The sequence below is a fragment of the Aptenodytes forsteri genome, unplaced genomic scaffold (assembly GCF_000699145.1).
Source record: "Aptenodytes forsteri isolate BGI_AS27 unplaced genomic scaffold, ASM69914v1 Scaffold72, whole genome shotgun sequence".
NCBI classification, from domain to species: Eukaryota; Metazoa; Chordata; class Aves; order Sphenisciformes; family Spheniscidae; genus Aptenodytes; species Aptenodytes forsteri.
Genome location: NW_008796193.1, coordinates 4,951,212 through 4,972,471, shown reverse-complemented (window position 1 = coordinate 4,972,471; position 21,260 = coordinate 4,951,212). Strand labels below are relative to the sequence as shown.

The following is a 21,260-nucleotide window of genomic DNA, read 5'->3' as shown; positions in this document are numbered from 1 at the left end:
TGAGGAAAAATGTCTTTACTGAAAGAGTGGTTGAACATTGGAACAGGCTGCCCAGGGAAGTGGTGGAGTCCCCATCCCTGGAGGTATTTAAAAGACGAGTAGATGAGGCACTTAGGGACATGGTTTAGTGGGCATGGTGGTGTTGGGTTGACGGTTGGACTCGATGATCTTAGAGGTCTTTTCCAACCTCAATGATTCTATGATTCTATGATTCTAAAAAAATTACAGCTACGATTTTTCTCATCTTAAGGTGAGACAAGACATGAACATGTCTTTTCAAAAACTGATCCATATTGAGGTGTGCATACTATGAGACAAAATTTTTCCTAAATCACAGTACTTTTATGAAAGTTTCTGTTGCCCATTTTTGCTATAATACAACCATTAGGGAACAGTTTTTGTAACAGCTTCTATGAATGGTGACTCCTCTGTTCAGAGAATAATGTTTTTTAATTTTTTTTTATTCTATGAAGTTGAAGGAGAAACTGAGACAAAGAAACGTATTTTAGTAAACATAAGTCCTGTAGAAAAAAATCATAAAGAACCTGACCCAAAACAGAACAGACATTAAAATTCAAGAATGATCTCTGCTAGGTTCACAGAGATTTTGACTTAGAAATGAGTACAGATTTGTATAGCTAAAAATTACTTTATTAAGATTAATGTTATGATTTGTGAATCTCTTGCAGTATTTCTATATATGCTTTAGGATTTGTAAATCTATTATAGGATTTGCAATTCAACTTTTCATCTTACAAAGCGAGTGAGAGATGTAACTAAATCCTATCTTAAAGCACTGATTCCTAAATCAGGGCTTCAGAGTTCAGAATTACAGGTCCATTGTATAAATCAGAGGATAAATCCAGACTCTAGAAACACAGATGTTTTCATCTAACAAGATGAAATTGCCAGAAACTCAAAACATAAAACTGAAGCTGAAACTTCTAGAAAACATTGTTGACCAGCTTAAGACTACTGCTCCTGCCTAAGTGTTTTAAGCATGCTTCTTTTCTATGCTTTGATATGTTGTACTAACAAACAAAAATTATTTAAAAAGCATGAGCAATGCCTAGCAGTTATGAAATCTACTTAAAATCCATTTGTGTTTTCCTCATTCGCATCCTGTTTTGGGATTTGGTTTTTTGGGTTTTTTATTAGACAGCAGTCAAGCTGCACTTCTAGGTTTCTTCTAGTATCCTGAAGCTCAAGGTAACACTTTCACTTAAAAAATAGAAGGCTAATATTAAAAAAGTGATAAAAGCATAGAAGGACCTGAGGCTTACAAACCTAATATGACTACAAAGTAAAATTAACCAACCACAGTAGTAGTCATTTGATACCTACATTTTTGGTATTACTGAATTTCTCACCTTCCCCCCCCCCTTTTTAAAAAATCAAAAATACTTTTATGAAATTATCTATATAACCCTTATGCAACTCTCCTTATGCTTAAGTCACCTAATTCAACTCAAGAAATATTCCACTCATGCTATCTTTGCAAAGCCTATATTCTTGCTTTCTGGGGAACTTTTAAAACATTCCTTAAGATAGTCTGTGTCAGGTGATGTATCTGTTTTTTCAATGGATTAGCAGCACATAACATTACTGCCCAGAGAAATATTTTGCCTCTTACCAGCAAAACTCAAAGTTGCATCTAATACAGTGATTTTGGGAGGGAGCAGAGGTAACTGACAAGGGAATTAATTCTTAGTTTTACCTCACCTTTACACTTCATTTACTACTACGAAAAGCAAAATGGATTTTATACTATGCAAAAATTACTACTGCCCAAGTTTTAACTGCTGAAGGCTTGGCAATGTGTGGTTCAGTTCTCTCAGAGTACGCAAAATATTGCTGAAAATCCCTTGCAGTCCTGGATTAAACTAGGCTTGGCAGAAATCGCACAGTGGACTAGTTGAAAGGCTGCTGATGCTTGGAAATAAAGAAAAACCCCAAAACCTAGGCATTTTAAAACATGAGTAGGCCAGCTGTTCTGAAATTAATCTCCTTGTTATGAGCATTATACCAGAAAGGAATAGATTATCACCACATGTCAGCTTTAGCTGACATCTGCTATAAGAAAAAAATTTACCTCCCAAGTAGGTAGCACAAGCATTTGTTCATTACGTATTTTGTAAAGGGTGGTCCCTATAGCACAACATTTTAAATAAATATGCAAATCATTGTATCACTATTCTAAAAGATCTATGACTTCAACGAGGTTTTAAATAACCCAAGAGGCTTCACTCTTTTTTTCACTAACTCAATAGACCCACCTGTCAGCTATGTAAAATTAGCATATAAGAGGTATTGGAAGTTACACACATTTTGTGCATATACTTGTCCTAATGGAAATTGAAACAGTTATTGAAGTTTCAAAGGTTTATTCAAATCATTCTCATAGCCTAGTTTTGTACATGTCAGATAACAAAAGGATCTGGCAACAAACTGACTGTTTCTCATTCTGGCATTGTACCCATCACATAGCAAATATTGACTGGCATCACTGCATACAGGACTACTCCAAAAGCACTGAAGAAAGAAGCTTTGTAAGCTGTGAGTGCCTCCTTGTTACAGACATTCTCCCACATTTATGAAATTCCCTTGTATTGCACCACTGGCACCTGGCCATCTCTACCCCCAAATACTCTTCCCAATACTATCCCTTTCCCAAAATGAAGCTCCATGCTTTCACAGACAAACATCAGAGCATTTTAAATTGTTTTAGTAGAGAACAGCTTTGCATCAAAACTGATGCAGTCTCTTACACAAAGGAGTCTTGCAACTTTGTACCAGCAAGAGTACATAAATCTAATGTTCCTTAATAGAAAGGAGTCACTACGTCTACAGTCATATAGAGTGTACTTTGGCAATATGCCTACAGTGGTTCATAACATCACACCTAAAGACCATCCATTGGAGGTTAACCAGGCAGAGGAAGCTCCTCTTATCCATGGAACACCACTGGACACGATGCCCCACTTCCCTGCTCCAAATGCATTTTGTAAAGCTACATTCTGCCATACCTAAGAAACCTCATCTACCACTATCCTTCAGTATCCAAACCGCAACAACAAGTGTAGCTTGTGATACCGAGAAGCATGACAGAGGGAACAAATAGCTTAAGAGAGCACTAGTTAGAGGAACATGTAAATTCACCCATCAGGGCAAGCATTGATGGGCTGGGAACCCCGAGTGATGAGGGAGCTCACGGATGTCATTGCGAGGCCATAAAAATCTTAGAAAGTTCATGCTGATGGGAAGAGGTTCATGAAGACATGACGAAAGCAAATACTACTCCTATCACCTTCAGAAAGGAGGATCTGGGATCAGCCTTACATTAGTCCCTGGGAAGGCAACGAAGCCAATAATCTTGGAAATCATTTCCAAGAATATGAAGGACAAGAAGGTCACTGGGACTGGTATGAATGGATTCAGTAATTGTAATCAAATTATTACTGGTACATCACCAAATATATATACTATATCTAATCTTGCAGGTGAAAGATTAATAAATTAAAGATGAACTCAGAACACTTTCATTGCAATCTGGCTTTTTAAAAACACTGATTTTTCTTCTCTGTATTTAAGCATACTTCTCTTTGAATTGGGTGCAAGCCCTATAGAACACATGCAACCAGATAGAGGGGTTTTTTAACTGCTCTTATGCCTTTGATACATACAGTCAGAATTTAACTTGAAAATGAGCATCACTGCATTTCCAATGGCATGCTCCACTAAAACAAAGTTAAATGGTATTAATATACTTTGAATTAATAGACATGCATTATTAGTAGATTTATCTTCTTTTAGAAATTTTTTTATGTTAAGATCATACTAGTAAAATTAACACTGCAACTTCCTTATTATTTTGATGTTAAAATTAACCCTGCTAAAACAGAAGATACATTAATTTTGTATCATTTTCAGACAGAATGTTAGAGACTTTCTTGTTTTTAAACTGTTTTCTTGAATTATCCTGTAATGCCTAAAAAAAGTTACAACAGTGTTATAGCACATCAGGGACACTTATTACAGCATTATAGGAGACTATTAGCTGGGCACTAATATTTACCAATGAATTGTTTTGCAGGGAAAAAAGCTAACAAACCAGCAGTAGATTGTATCTGACTCCCCAGTTATCTCAAATTCCCAAAATGTTATGCTTTTAGATGGTGTTTTTTTAAATCCAGCTATTCTTATGTGTGGAGTCTAAAGTTAGGAGTTAGAAATTGTATTGGTATTCAGATGGATAAAATAAGTGGTTTTGACTGCAATGCTTTGCATCATCCTGGGGAGACGCTTGATTCAGACAGCTGTGTCCCTGATAGCTTTAAGGATTAGTAATCCAGAGTATACCATTATCAGTGTATCCCTATCTCTGCCTATTCTGTCTGCTGTATATGGAGTTAGGGTCTGCCATCACTGATTAGCAAACATTCCAGATCACTACTTGCTTGCTTTATCTCAAATTCAGAAGAGGCACCCATTTGAGGCTTCAGGGTTGCTGTTCTGCTTGCAGCTTAGCATACCAGATGGCTGTGCTGCCATTCAGAGGGACCTCAGTAACCTGAAGGAATGGACTGCCAGAAATCTCATGAAGTTCAACAAAGGGAAATGCAACGTCCTGCACGGGGGAGGAATAAGCCCATGCACCAGCACCCGTTGGGGGACGACTGGCTGGAACGCAGCTAGGCAGAAAAGGACCTGCGGGTCCTGGTGGACAACAAGTTGAGCGTGAGCCAGCAAGGTGCCCTGGCAGCAAAGGTGGCCAACAGCATCCTGGGCTGCATTAGGAAGAGCGTTGCCAGCAGGTCAACGGAGGCAATTCTTCCCCTCCACTCCAGCGCTGGTGAAATGACACCTGGAGCGCTGGGTCCAGTTCTGGGCTCCCCCAAACAGAAAAGACGTGGACATCGTGGAGAGAGTGCAGCAAAAGGCCATGAAGGTGCCTACGGGATTGGAGCATTTGACATAGGAGGAGAGGCTGAGAGACGTGGGATTGTTTATTCTTGAGCAGAGAAGACCTGCGGGGATCTTACCAATGTGCATAAATACTTGATGGGAGGTGGAAGAAGGTGGAGCCAGTTTCTTCTCCAGTGGTATTCAGTGAATAGAGGAGGGGCAACAGGCACAAACTGAAATACAGGAAATTCACCGTAAGCATAAGAAAAGCTTTTGTGTGGTGAGGGTGGTCAAGCGCTGGAAGAGGTTGCCCAGAGAGGTTGTGGCGTGTGCTTGGAGATGCTCAAAACCCAGCTGGACAACGTCCTGGGCAACCTGCTCTAGCTGACTCTGTTTTGAGCAGGTGGCTTGTCCTTCAACGATCTCCACAGGTCCCTTCCAAGCTCAGCTATTCTGCGATACTTTTCTCCTGTGCTAAGGGCTCTGATACTGTGACATCAGTATCAGAGACATCCTAGCCACTACATGATACACCACGCTCTGGAGCGCCCCTGTCACTGAAACCACACCCCCAGTATGTTTAGATGGTTTTGACCACATTTGATGTACACATACTTTTTACCCTGCTGTCTCATAAGTTTCTTTCACCACTCATGTTCTCCTTAACCAACTAACCAAACCATCACAACAGCTTCTCTCTCCCCCCCCCGCCATCTCCCCTTTCTCAGTCTCCCTGGGTAGAGCATTCTTCTATCTCTGAAGGGAAGGAAAACAGTGCAAGTCTGAAAAAAACTCTGAAAAGTACAAACAAAATGCTTCTGAAAATTGGCCAAATCCAAACTGTGATGAATTACTTATGTCTTTTAGCGTTCTGCCGAACAGTACTATATAGTATGATAGTACATATTTATGTAACAAAAAAGTATTTTCCACATTCCATTTTAAGATGATTAGGTTTTCTTCTGGGGGAGTTTCTACCTGTCTGAAAGTAGGAAGAGGTACTATTATCTTTTTTATGCAGCTGCTGAATATGGTAAGCAGTGGGCTGGAACAGAGATCAAGTTGAATTAAAGATGGTTTGGTTTATTCTGGCTTGCAGTATTCAAACTGCACTAAAAAAAAATCAATTATAAAACTAATTACATCTTTAATTGCTTAAACAATCAGCCAGCTGACTATATGGTGCTCCTGATACTATGCAGGTGCACCTGCAGGTGTTAACTCTGCAATACGCAAGAGTTACATTGCAGTATCCCAACTCATGCACAGGAGTGCTAGGAGGAAAAAATGCCATTGTAGTACATACATGCACAAATATATGGGAAAGTTAACAAAGCTTTATTAGCAAATACAATTCCTTTATTTATACATACATAGCTACTGTCTGCTCTATCTTCCTGTAAGGGATACCTAAACTGCTTTACAATCATTCTGGTTCTGACATTTTTCACTTTAGCTTCTACATGGCCAAAATTATTGGTTGAATCTGACCAGTCTTTGTACTTTGAGACAGTTGTATTTCTGGCAATTACAGCAGCATTAATAACTAGTACCACCTATCAGAAATGCCTGCCTTTTACTCTGAGGTGTCATCTTAGCAGTACGCTTGAGTAAAACACAGTCATCTCCAAAACAGGTATTTGCTTGGTACATACAAAATAAATTAGGAGAAAGGCACAGCTAATAGTGAATTGGGCCCATTATGTTCAAAAATGTTCAATTGCTTAACCCTTTTGTCTCTTCCCTATATTTCATCAACTTTTAAATAGAAGGGAAATGTTTAATTTTTTAAAATTTAAAAAGGAAATGAATGGCTGTTTAAAACCCCCTTTCTGCATACAAAACTAAACACTAAATTCAGCCTAAATTCACCAATATATTCTGCCTCCCAGCATTTCTTTTAAATTAATTTAACTCTTCATTGAAAAATTAACAGCCAGTTTTAAATCAGAGCTGCCTGAACAGTCATATTAAGAGAGAATTTTTAAATCTTGACAAGTATCATTTTTCAGAATGTACAATATATCACCTGAAATGGAAGATCGTGATAATTAGACTCAACTATTAGAAACACAGGAAAAATAGGCCTAGGACACTGAGGTTGTTTTACTGTAATACTGTAAGCAGAGTTTTGGAGCCTTCAAGAAGTCGTCCACTCAAAAGGTAACTACCTACTGTTCTAAGCCCTTTCTGGATCCCCAAACACCAGCAATACCACTGTTGCTTGCTTGCAGTGCGGAGGTGTTATCACCAACTTGATATCAGTCTAAGCAAGTGCTTCAGTTGCAGTGAACAAAGAAATGTGTTTACAGGCTGCAGTTAGCAAAAACCTGAGAGTGACTGTATTGGTTTGCTATTTCTATGCATGTTTTTGCTATAAACTCAGATTTAATGTACAAATACTGCTAAACTTTCCTGCCTGTCTGCTAGATACTGCTGGATGAAAAAATCGCAAGTAACAACTTGAGATTGGGGAAAACAACTCCCACCTGAAACACAATGAAGCCACTGGAAAAGGCTGTGAAAGATACAGGATTAGAAGAAACCACAGTAATGCACAGAGAAGGGCATTAAGTAGCAAATGACTGGCAACAGAGCAAGTGGTCCATAAAATTGGCCTCTAGCTGACAGTCAGTTCAGAGCTTAGTTGGTTCTTAAAATGGATCATTATATACTGCTACGTGAGCAAACGCACAACTATTCATCCCTCTACCTTTGCAAACAAAAGTAATTCCTTTCCTCATCCATACACATAAATCTAGTAAAATATTTCCTCAATATCCTGTCTTGGGTCTCATCTGCTTCTTAACACCATTCCCATATACAACCAGGAGTTGTATATGGGAGTGCGAGAGAGTCTTCACAAAACTCCCTGATGCTATAAAAGCAGCTCCCCATCCCGGATTCTCAGCCCACGCAAAGACAATTGATTTCAACTAGACTCTGCAGGCACCCATGCTTTTGTAGTCGCAGATTCCCATACACCAGCTAGACTTACTGCCATACAATGATGTTCGCTGTTTTGTGAGCACATAATAAATTAGCTCACTCGCACAGATTATGTTGAGCTGAAATATCATGTCAGTAAAGCTATGGCAGGATTACTTTCAATCATGATTGCACAAAAGATTTAAATATGCTAAACTAACTTGCGAGTTGAGTAGCTTAAAAAATTTAACCTGGACACCATTTAAAATGCTATTTTTGCTGGATAAGAGACAAGTGGCTTCTCTGGAAAACGTTCTGTAGGGAGTCCTTGTAGGGAGTTATTTGTTTTCAAATAATTTGGTGTTTACCACTTGTACATTCCACCACTCTTTTAAAGTCTTTTTTTTACAATTTTCTGTTTGAAATTGAGAAAAGTTTTGACCATATGGTTCAGTATGGCATTTGCAAGAGTCAAATGATACAAACGTTGCTAGCAAGCTATTGCAGTACCACTGGCAGTAATTTCTCCCCTCTTCTTCTAATACTCTAATTGATAAAATCACTGCATTTTCAATTCAAATTTGGTTCCTCCCCCCAAGATAAAATTACAGGCAGCTTAATAGAAGATAAAATGAAATCTGATATACAATACAGAGGTCCACACACTCAAACCTGTGAGACTAAAATATCTTGACGTCCAACTGATTTTCTCAGTTTTAAATACATGCAACACCAATTGAAAGCCAGACAGGAGGAAAAGCTAAAAACCACAACACTCAAAAACTCAGAGCATGTAATTTGGTACTGAAATACAAATTCAGTTGTTTTATTGTATCCTCCAAAATCTGAAGAGGCAGATCATGGATTCAGATACTTTTTGAACCCTTAGTGCTAGAGGTATTATTGAAAATCTGCTGAAATTATTACTTACTGTGCTCCCTATTCAAAAGCCAGTATTTTCTAAAGATTTACCACTCTATTGCATTAGCACAGATTTTTTTCATACAGAAAATAACACGTTATATCAGATACAGCAGTGTAGTTGGTAATGATAAAGTGTGTGATAAAGTTTTATGGCAACCACTAAAATTATGTCGTAAGTAAAAAAATCAAATGATCAAGAGTATATGTAAACATATATACACACAGCCCAAATTAAAATATGGCACTGTAAACTTTTCTTTCTCCCCAGCTTCACTCTGCCCTTAAGGAAAATAAAACAAAACAAAAAACCCCAGAAGCCTGAATGTAAACTGTCATTTTACACCAAATTATCTTTGTATTTCATTTATCTGATGTTATTAGCAGAAAGTAAACACAAATTTTGGGAAAAACGTAAAAAAAATATTCCCAGGATCATTTCCACTGCTGCAAAGGCAAGCACAGAAAAATTATCCCCGTAACTGTGTTTTGTTCTTTAAAACAACAGAAACCAGGACCGAGGACATCTTGTAAAAAGTCATGATGACTTATAACAAAATATTTTAGAACATATGTTGCATATCCATGGTTAAAACTGTTACACAACATTCTATTTTCTAGTTAACTTCTGCTCAGCTGGTTGCTTCAGAGGAGTAAAATACCATGAAGCCAAGGACAGTAAGGACAAACTCAGATAAGAGGCAGGAAGCACATAAACATACAGAATCACAGAACTGACTGAAAATAAAGTAGGCATACATTTCTATCACAGCATGTACTTACTTACCCATATTCCAAGTAGTAGTAATGGTTCCCTGTGTTCACTGCAGAAGAACTGGCTAAGCTCAGTTAAAGAATGACACATGACTAAAGAGGTAAATGCCATGGGCTTTTTATGATGCATATTTCGTGTTCTTCAGCTTTTGCTGTAACTTATCAAAACATGGAGAACACAGTGTGGTGGGACAACCTCGGCCAGCTTCCATACACCTACCTAGCTGTGCTCTCTCTCCCCCTGCTCAACAGGACAGGGGGAGAAAATAAGATGGAAAAGCTCACTGGTCAAGACAAAGACAGGGAGATCACTTATCAGTTACTGTTACGGAGTCAACTATTGCTAATTAAAACAGACTTGGATAATGAGAAACAAACCCCAAAAAATTAAAACAGCACCTTCGCCCTGCCTTTTTCCAGGCTCAGTTTCACTCCCCTGCGTGTCCTGCATTCTTGTCCTTTCTTAAATATGTTTTCAGAGGCACCACCACCTTTGTTGATTGGCTCAGCTGTGGCCTGCAGCAGATCAACACCTCACCGATTCCTCGTCTTCCTTGTCCCTTCCTCTGAAAGCAAATCCTATTAGCAATGTTTAAGGAATGCTTAAATGTCAATTCCTCTGCCTGAATGATGTTCACTGTTCACAATTCCAGGAACACTGGGCATTTCCCCGTGTTACTGATTTTTCACCCAAATCCCTGTATTGTGGCTCACATGACTAGCTGTTCACAATGACCTGAAACATGGACTACTTCCAAATATACCACTTTGCCTTCCTGTTATAACCTCTGCATAACTATTCTTTAAAACATTACACTTGAAACTCCAGCTGATAGAATAAGATTGTATTTTACAGCTGTTGTATTTCAGCATTTTTAAGCTTACAATATTTTCTATGATGCTGTCTAAATTCTTCATGAAATAATTTCTATTCCACCACCGCACAGACAGGGATTCTATTATGAGGTACCTTATCTCAGGGGCAGGGTTCTTAATGCTTATCACAATGCCACTTTTCTGTTTACATACTAGGACTGACAAATAGGTTCTATCCATATTTTTGTTTACTGAGCCATTTCCTGTGTGGAAACAAATTTAATTTAAAATGGCTCTGAAGTACAGCAATGAAGAAATCTAACGTGTCTCTGCCATACAAAAGTAGGTGAAAGGAAGTGCACCATTCAAAAAGTCAAAATGGAAAAAAAAAGTAGATGGGGGAAGTCACTCAAGTTTTATGCTATTCTTCTACACTTTATTTTCAGTATAATTTTTGCCACATAAGTCTCTCATCTCCCTCTCAAGCTTCTTAATCCCGTTTAATTCCTTGAGTCCCACCCACTGGCTCTGTGTCATTTCAAAAGCAGGAAGATAGAAAAGAAAGATTTCTAAAGAAAGAAACAAAGATTTCTAAAAATGGAGGATATTAGTCTTTGGCTGCTATTCTTCTACACTTTATTTTCAGTATAATTTTTGCCACATAAGTCTCTCATCTCCCTCTCAAGCTTCTTAATCCCGTTTAATTCCTTGAGTCCCACCCACTGGCTCTGTGTCATTTCAAAAGCAGGAAGATAGAAAAGAAAGATTTCTAAAGAAAGAAACAAAGATTTCTAAAAATGGAGGATATTAGTCTTTGGCAATCAAAATCGGGAAGACAGAATTGATGCTCAAAAAGGCTCATGATTGTTTCAGGACTGATATGATATAGGACTGGGAGAGTCTTAAGAACAGAAGAATTAAATTATCAAAGCTGCAGAAACTTTTACCTAAGTGCTGTTGACTTCCCTTTCCACATCATTCCTTTTTTCTCCTTTATTAAACAGAGATCAAAAAAATCATTCCACTAATAGATAGTAGGCATCTCAAACCAATCCTCAAGCTATTTCTGTACATTCTAAAATAATTCATATGCAGAAGCGCAGCATTTAATCTTCATGAAACAGAAGATTTGAGCTAAAACCTCATGAGAACACCAAAGTTCTCTCTGAACTATTACATAAACCCCATTTTAAAATGTTGCCAACTTTGAGAAGAGGTCTGTAAATGTTATCATTTCCTGAAGATTTTTTTTCTAGGAAACAACTTGAAGCAGTCCAATACTCTGATACCACAGAGAAATTTGTTTTCAGACTAAAAGAATGTGAGAAACATAGGCAGCAGCATGAAAATACAAGTTTCCTACCTTTTATTTACCTAGTACAAGACTAACTTTGAATGACTCATCTTACTAGGAGTTTCCTAGTAAAAGGGAGAATGGTGGTAGAGCAGTCCCTGAGATTGTAGTAGTAACAGTTCTTTTGGCAACGTGTGAAGTGCAGATGGTATCAAAGATATGCCAATAACCTAAGCAGGAGCTTCCAATAAAATCTCTTGTAGTGCATGTTATACTCTGTGAATCAAAGTGATAGGGGCAACCCTGGTACCTGGCACTTTTATGCTACATGTAGTCAGTTTGACTACCTTATATGCAAGCGCATCCCTCAGGCAAAAGTCTGCGCTCCAGACGTATTTGTATTTGTCCCAGGCATAAGTTACCTCTAACCAAATTGATTCAGTCTCCAGAGAAGAAAATCATCATCAGAAACACAGAAATTACTTCCATCTGATCTACCTTCCAGTGACAGAACCGTAAAAAAGGGTTTCCTCAAGCGTTCCTTTGAGCTCTTTCCAGTTCATCATTGCATTCAATGACCAAAATATAAATGATTTTAGGAACCTGATAGCCTATTCCTGCTTATGAATGTTGCTCAGAGATTTAAAACCACATACAAGTCACACTAAGGGTTCTAGTAGAATCCATCAACGTACGTATAAGGATATCACAATTTTCCATATAATTAAGCTTCTTTTTTTCAAACTGGAGATTGGAATGCACACTGCCGATGAGATCATTTACTGACAGAAAACCAATGCATAAGGTTTAGACACTGAAGTGGCATCTTCATGTTGGTGTATCTGTTTTAATTAGCTTTACTTTTCATGTAGGGTAAATAAAAGATTAAGGAGTCAGCCAGACAGATAAGCAACAAACTGTTTGTCAAATAGCTCCATGAAATGAGCAAGAATAGAGCTTGAAGAGTGTTGTATTTACCTCTGTAGCTCCTAGGGCACTTTTAAGAGCACTGGGTCAGGTACACTGAGACACTGAGAAAATGTGCAATTTCTTTCCCACTGAGCTGTCAAGGCATTCATTCTGTGAATAGCTAACACCCTTCTTTGACAACCAGGCAAATATTTCTATTTTCTGCCATGCTAGTCATGAAGTATCTTAGCGTTGCCTCAGTTGATTTAGTGCCAATTCAAGTCAGACTTTAGATGTCTGAGCTGGTAACTGGACTAAATATTCTTGATGAAGTCTTGTCACAAACTCATAGACTGCTGCTTAATACATTTCCAAAGAGCTAGATAATCAAAAAGGTTGTAAAGCTGAAAAGACAGCAGAGAAGCAGAACACACATACACTGAACTGCCAGAATGTAGATTTAAGTAGTGCATACAAGTCAAATATGCTGTTGCTTCTATTTATTGTTAACATTGCTTTAAAAAAAACCTTAAAATTTTAAAAGACTATGTAATTCCTTAAAATCAATTCTTTATTTCCCATACTTTGAAAATACATATATTTAGAGAAGCATAATTGATAACCATGTCTATCCAGGCAGAACTGAGACAAGGCTAAATGAACACATCCTATCCAAGTGGTAATTTCACAAAGATACTATAAACATTAATTTTTCTTAAATATTTTCAAATATAAATTTCTGATTACATTGCACTTGCACCCATTGACCAGAAGTTTCCATTACCAATACCACAAAAGTGGAAGACAGAATGAAGGGAAGAATACTTCTGTCAGTGGGGACAGATCCCGTGGAACCTGCTCAGAAACCACTGAATTACTACTTCCCGGCTTTTTTTTTTTTCATGGGATAAGAATAAGCAGGCAGGAATAATGGTTCAGCGTGTGAATACACAAATACAAAAAGCAACAAAGTAAATTAGAGTACAGACTTTGTGCCAAGAGTTTAGAGTAAAGCACTTTTGAGATTGGATTCTATCCTTTGAGCCGTGCTGCATTACACAGTGTTCCCTTACTCAGGGTTTCTATTTCAGGCAGGATTTGGTTTAGTGTTTTAACTCCCATACTTACAATCAACAGAGAATTAAAATTTCAATTAACTGAATATGCCTTGAACAGTACTTACTAATACTGGCATAACCAGGCGTTGATGGATCTCCTCCGCTGTTCAAGGAAACCATAAAAGCTTTATCAGCAAGATCTGTAGTCTTTGGTAAGTCACAAGGATCAACGTAAAGAAGAACACCGCCAAACCCTGCATCTTCTAACAGAGAAAGCTGAGGGAACAAAACAACATACGTGACTATTAACAAAAACGATGTCAGAACACATTATTATTTATTTTAATTACTGTTGCTTTATGATGAATCAGGCTCCCACCATACTATGCTCTGTACAAACAGAATAAAGACAGGTGCAGTTCCAAACTGCTTGTAATATAAATACAGCAGCTATTCTTTGAAACGACAAAATCAAATCCCCCAAAAACTAATTCGAAGTCATGTTTCACAATTAACGTCAAATGCTACTTTCAAGGCCTAACGACAAAAAGAATTCTTACTTTTAAATGATATGTAGCATGTTGAGGAAACACAGTGCTAACACTCACTACAACTGCATTTGAGATTTGCAACTGTTCCATCTTCACCTCTTTTTTTGTGATAGTCAGACAAGGCCGGTGTGTTGGAGATAATATTCAGATGAGGTCCCAGCCATGATTCAGCAAGGTACACGAAGAGATACGAGTGGAGCCACCTTTCTCCCTACTTATTGGACAACTAATTCGAAGTCATGTTTCACAATTAACGTCAAATGCTACTTTCAAGGCCTAACGACAAAAAGAATTCTTACTTTTAAATGATATGTAGCATGTTGAGGAAACACAGTGCTAACACTCACTACAACTGCATTTGAGATTTGCAACTGTTCCATCTTCACCTCTTTTTTTGTGATAGTCAGACAAGGCCAGTGTGTTGGAGATAATATTCAGATGAGGTACCAGCGATGATTCAGCAAGGTACACGAAGAGATACGAGTGGAGCCACCTTTCTCCCTACTTATTGGACACTTGCTAGACTTACAACCCTAACGTATTTTCATGTGGTATAAACACCACCTTGAAAATGCCTTAGTTTTGAAACTAATCTCATTAAAACATCTTGAGTAGATCTTCCGTATTTTCCACATTATTAGCAGTATGACATTTGTACTTAGTTTACCTCTTCAAGGACATGCATAAGTGTGTACAGCAAATACTAGATGCTTGCATACACTGGCATCAGTCTTGCACAGGATTTCTGTACAGAGTTACTCTTCAGTTAAAAGAGAAGACAAAAGGAGTTTACAGATTTAAATAAAAAAAAAAAAAGGGGCAGTCTAGCTTTCCCAAACCTTGGAGTCTGCCTCCTCTCAGACACACCGCTTTTATTCTGTCTCATTAGAACATCACAGCTTGAGTCAGTAATTGTAACTAGCCTTTCCAAAAATCTATAGATCTGGGGCAGCAAACCAGGCAAACTTCCCCAAAGTCAAGGACAAAAGCATCCAAGTACCATAACTTGCAGCAGCCTATAGATCAGTTTTTACTGAAAAACCTCAGGTTTTCCCTTTCATAGAGAACTGAAAAATAAAGGGATTTTATTCTGAATCAGATGAAATCGAATTATAATGTGGCAAATACTCCCATGAAATGAGATGACCTTTCTGTCTAATGCTCTGCATATTTGGAACTGACTGAAGATACAACGTCACAAAACTATATTAATTTTTCAGACGGAAGTAATTCTGCTATTTAAGGATTATCTTACTATTCATTCACTATGCTCTACTGATGACTTTCCAAATGGCTCCAAACAGTCTGAGGAATGACTGCAAGTATATGATGTTTCTGGACTACACTCCGATTCTGTAGGAATGCAAAAACTTGTTACTGTACCTCTGTTTCTCAGTTCAATTGTTGTTCTCCTTCTGTCTTTTAGACCCTTCATTTTTTTCTGTGTATAGATATATTTTCAATTTATCTTCTAGCTGTTGGTTTTGAGAAATGTTTATGCACAGTTCTTTGTGAGTTTACAAGTATGTAAATTACATGAATATATGGCATTCAGTTTAAGCCTCAAAACCATTTGATGTTCAGTTTTGCTCTTCTCGAAAGTTGACAAAAAAAATATAAAAATAGCAGCCTACTATTTGCCATTTCTATAAGTAAACATATCTAATAGTGTGATTCGCCAAGATTTTGACACTATAGTCTGAATTCAGATAAACAGATGCAAGCAGACCTGTGGATCATGTGTAATCCTACATATCTTATTCAAACAAGCAATCACTAGATGAAAAAGGATAGTCTCTGAGAGAACTCTATTCAGATGAATATGAGTGTGCAGAGTGAGAACGTGACTAGCACAGATGTTTAAAAATGTAAAAGGTTAAAAATGTATTACACTATACTATTAAATGTAATGCAGGAATAAAAATTTCCAAAATGGTATGTTAGTTTATTATTGTATTGTTCTGTTTCCAATTCATGTTCATATTCAGATATTCAGCCAGGATTTGATTGCACAATAAAAGGGGTTGGGACACTATAGGAGAAGCAGGACGCATCATAGCTAAATGATGTAACAGCCAGGATTTAAAATAACAATTGTGTTGTCTTTTTTCTTGCATCCATATCCAGTATCTTTTTATTCATCTTTAGTCTTGTTTAATAGCATAGAAGATAGGAAAGACAGAAGCAGACTTTTTTTTTCTTTTGAAGAGAGTTTTAAAAACTTTGTACTTAACAAAAATCACTATTAAATTCCTCTGTTTTACTAAGAGACAGTAACTACACGGTTGTTATTCACAGAGTGCAGCAACCACTGCTGCCATGGCTACAATCTCTAGTAAGGAGTTGTGTTGCACATGTGAAATTATAAAACAGCTTTCAGATTTCAGCTATAATTGCTGCTTTTTAACTTTCCAACAGTGACATCACATCTATGCCAACAATAAATTAGTATTGTTGCTTCCATTTTCATCTTAAATACGTCAACCTTAACAGCCATAAAGTGCCCTAGCACAAAGAATCTGAGGAAGGTACTATGTCCTGATTTCAGCTGGGATAGAGTTAACTTTTTTTACATAGCTAAAGATTGTAGATTAAGTCCTTCAAGTAAACTGGTACACATCTATTCAAATCAATGGATTATCTTAGATTGTAGAACCAACCAACAGCAGAATCCTTATGGTTTTGGGTGTATGCCTCCTCCCTCTCCAAAGCCACAAACATCTCAGAATAAAATGGAAACAGCAGAACCCTTGACAAGAAAACAGTTGCTGGTGCCCACTGTTAACCCTTTCATTGTTTATGGCTGCTTAAATCCTCAGTTTTTAGAGTCACTTAAAAAACAGTAACTCTTTCAATCCAGTATATTAAATCGCCCAATGAAACATTCTGGACTCAGTTTAATCTAGTATGAGACACTTGCTGCTTTATCAAAGGCTCTATTGTGTAACTGGGGACAGATTAGTCTTGTAAACTCTATATACCATAAGGCACCATTAAATTGCCTTTTAAAGAAGATGTGGCTGAAGCAGTGAAAAGACACATCTTTATTTTAAGTAGTGACTAGTGATTTTGGAAGATTTAATTTTACTCAGGGAGGTTCTTATATAATAATGTAATGCTTGAATGTAAAGTGCAGTAACTATAACGTCAATAGCTTTAGACACACTAAGAGGGCACTCTAATAACACATTCAAGTTTCCGGACAGCAGAGCAAGATAACTGATCTGGAAGAGTAAACAAAGATTGCAATAGTCTAAAGAATTTGGTTTTGCTCTAACAGGAAAACTCAAAGCTACTTCTCCATTTTAATTGCACCATCTCTGAATGTTGCCGAGGGAACAGTTATCTTTTGTATTGGCATACAGGTAACAGAGACCAGGTCTGTACTCTACATTAGGTATTAGGTCAAAAATAAGGAAGTTGAGCACAACTCTTCACTGGAAAAAAGAAGAAGCAAGAAACAGGGGGCCACTACCACTCACAGCTGACTTTAATGTGTTTTATCTCACCTGAGGCTAGTGTGCACCTGAATGAATGCTTCATCAGGGGGTTACGTTAGTGATCTGAATTCAGGAATGAACCTACCAAAGAGAAGTGACTACAGCCTCTCTATATGAAACTCCAGTGTAATGCGTAAGAACTGTCCTTAAATTACTGGTTATAAACAGGGAAGCAATGCAGCAGGTACTGGCCTCAAGCTGTATTTATTACCTTTCAGCTGAGAACAAAGTCTGCCTCCCTGAAGATCCTTTCCCCTGGTCTCCTCTTCCCAGCTGAGACTATCCTTGCACCTCCCGAGCATCAAAAAGGACAAGAACAATCAGGTAATCAGGCTTCATTCTTGTCCACAGAGTACATTGGACTGGTTACCCGCTAACCACGGACCCTCAGAAGGATTAAAAACATGCACATTGAGGCACGTAGCTGTTTAAGAAGCACTCTTGCTTTCCAGCTGAAAATAAAGCCTGACTGCATCAGCACTAACTCTGATTCTGTGTTCACGGGAGCCACATCTGGGGTTGAGTTGCAGCTGTCATTTCCTGAGCAGAGAGCAGAAAAGCACATCATGCTTTGGTCTCATCTGGATTACAGCAAGTAAGAGTGCAGAGATAGCTAAGAAAGGCCTTCCTAAACTATTCTCTCAATGCATCTGAACACCCTATCTTCTCTGATCCAGCAAGACCCTAATGGCTTAAAGACAATTAAATGAGCACAACGTCCTTTCTCTCCCTTTAGTTGATTCCCAGTAATAGTTCTGTTTACAAATGATTTATAAAGTACTAATGCATGATCAACTGATGAGATGCATCACAACATAGTATATTCCTAAAAGCGATGGTCAATGATGATTATGAATACATCAGGAAAAAAAAGATGACACAGGTAACCGGATTATATCAACCTACCAACTACATATTAAAATAGCTTCTAATTATTAGCAATTCTTCCCATGATGTTTGCAAGTAGTCCCAAAGTATGTCCAAACGTTCTGAGAACCTTGCTGTGCCACCGTCTAGACAGTTCTCCATCTTTGTGAAACCTCTCTGCAGTCAGTCATGGTGTTAAATGTGCAGACAGCTACAGTATCAGCATTGTGGTTTGTCTTCCTCCCTCTCTCTCCCGGTAAAGGTCATCTCTTCTCTCTCCCCTTTATCCCTCCCCTACAGTTGTAATGGCTATGCTTTATAAGGTATAATACCAGCCCCATTACCGATAAATATTGCCTCTGTAAGGCTTCTTTAGTCTGCTTTCTGTGCTTGTCCATTTATGTGTCCTGATCCACAGTAGTGATTGAACCACTGATTAGTTGACACAGAAGACTTATTTCACAGGAGGAAATATCTCAGACAGTATATTCCTGCAAGTTTAATGAAAATGGGATACTGAGTAGACAAGAGGCAGATCCTGCTAATGCACCACACTGAAAAGGCATTAATAAAATCTGGAGAGCTTACCCCTTAATGGAAGAGGGAAACACCATATAAGAAATCACGAGAGAGACGCAGACGGAAAAGAATACAGAAACTTGGGACCACAAATTAGACAACACAAAATCCAAGCTCAAGAAACAAAGCTGTGAAAAACCTGTTCACTAACCCATGAAACAACCTGTTGTTTTTTCAAATGATACATTATGTAAAATAACACAGTTCAGTACAGGACATATTGGCTTACAATTCTATATAATAAGTGACTTTGTCATCATGGAAGGTTCTATCCTTACTCAAAACAAGTAGCGCTAACACTGTGTCTGGAAAAGTTAATATAAAATACAGCAACTTTCAAATGCATTTCACCATTTGTATATACATCGATGAGAGTTTTTCAGCATATGATAAATCAAACTGAAGTGCTGGGGAAAAAAAAAAAGAACCAGATGTCTTCATTTTACTATAGGTTCCCTTCTGTTACATTTTACTTCTCAATACTAGGTTCAATACAAATCCAGTGACATTTTCTTATTACATCTAATTCTGCTTTCAACTATATTACATAAGACTTCTGACTTTCAATCATCACATGATGGTTAAAATGTATCAGTAAATAAAACAATATAAACTAGCCGCACGACCGTATTTAAAATTTCTTTTACCTAGTTATCACATATTTTCAATACTATGCTAGTATAATCTAAAAGTCTACATTCCAAAATGATGTTTAGCACACCATGCTCTCTTACGCCAAAAGTGCCTCAAAATGTAGCTTTCATCTTCAGAAGGCATTCATGTGCATGTATTTCACATTACTGAAAGTGTATATCTTGACTGTATCCTCACTCCTGTACATCGATACTTACATTAATAGATAGTATTAGGCTGTTCGTTGAAACTACTCACGTTTTTGAAGGCCTTTCTACTGTATTACCACAACGTGGCAGAAAGACTCTTGCGTTAATCAGAATCAAAGCAATTACACCATACACTGGGAGCTTCTGACTGATGTCAGTACTATGAAGATTATATACGCAACCTTTGTGAGTTTGTTTATATGAAAACCTGGAAATTTCAGTCACAACTGAAAGTCACAATAATTAAGAAGGAACTGAGAGGCTCTGGAGGGGGGCACCTTTGGTAAACCAAGGCACCAAAGCTCTAAGTGTTAAAATAAGCAAGCATTTATCTTCTTTCTTAACTCTTATCACCAATTTTATTGTTTAAAAAAAAAAAATCAAAATATGTCTGTGTCTGGCAAAGTAACAGAACCCTAAATAAAGAGATTAAACATACTTTAGCTACAGGTACTTACAGAATGCTTAAGCATGGGATTTTTTTAAGCTTAATAGGGCAGTTTGCACTCCTTAAATCTGCACACAAAATTACAAAAATGGTATTTTACACAATGTCTGCGTTAGTGTAAATGACATCACAGTTCATTAGAAAATAAAGGCCTTTAAGTGTCAGCTACTGAGAGGACAGCAAAATTCATACTGGATCAAGTTATTATTCTAGCATACAACCTCTTCCATATAACTTCAGGCCAAAAGTCTTCCTCTTCCTAAAGTCAGATTCACAATTGCACTGTTTAATACAAGTTCGTTCAGGTGCTAACACAGTAAAACCTGGACATAACACATTCATAAAATAAAAACTTAATGGATATCCCCACTTGTACATTAACCGCCTGTATATAATTCTCATCCCCTTTTCTCGACCGCTTCTAGGTAATCCATGCAAAAACGCATGCAGAATATTCAAAATCATAGTACATATGGAGCATTGAAACAAAAAACATTTTAAGGAAGAAAAACTAATTAGTAAAACAAATACAATACTGTTGTGGTTTAACCTCAGTCGGCAACTAAGCACCACACAACCGCTTGCTCACTTCCCCCCTCCGGTGGGATGGGGAAGAAAATTGGAAGGGTAAAAGTGAGAAAACTCGTGGGTTGAGATAAAAACAGTTTAATAATTGAAATAATAATAAAAAAAGAATATACAAAGCAAGTGATGCACAGTGCAATTGCTCACCACCCACCAAACAATGCCCAGCCAGTCCCCGAGCAGCGGCCCCCCCGGCCAGCTTTCCCCAGTTGATGTACTGAGCATGACGTCACATGGTATGGAATGTCCCTTTGGCCAGTTTGGCTGTGCCCCCTTCCAGCTT

At 37.7% G+C, this 21,260-nt stretch overlaps 1 protein-coding gene across 1 annotated transcript in view; it reads right to left on the bottom strand.

Moving 5' to 3' along the window:
* NAALADL2 (N-acetylated alpha-linked acidic dipeptidase like 2) overlaps window positions 1-21,260 on the bottom strand; it is a 310,350-nt gene that overhangs the window by 186,609 nt on the left and 102,481 nt on the right. Inside the window, exon 5 of the mRNA XM_009288028.2 lies at window positions 13,731-13,881. Within this exon, the coding sequence (XP_009286303.2) occupies window positions 13,731-13,881 (151 nt within the window). The remainder of the gene's footprint in view (window positions 1-13,730; window positions 13,882-21,260) is intronic.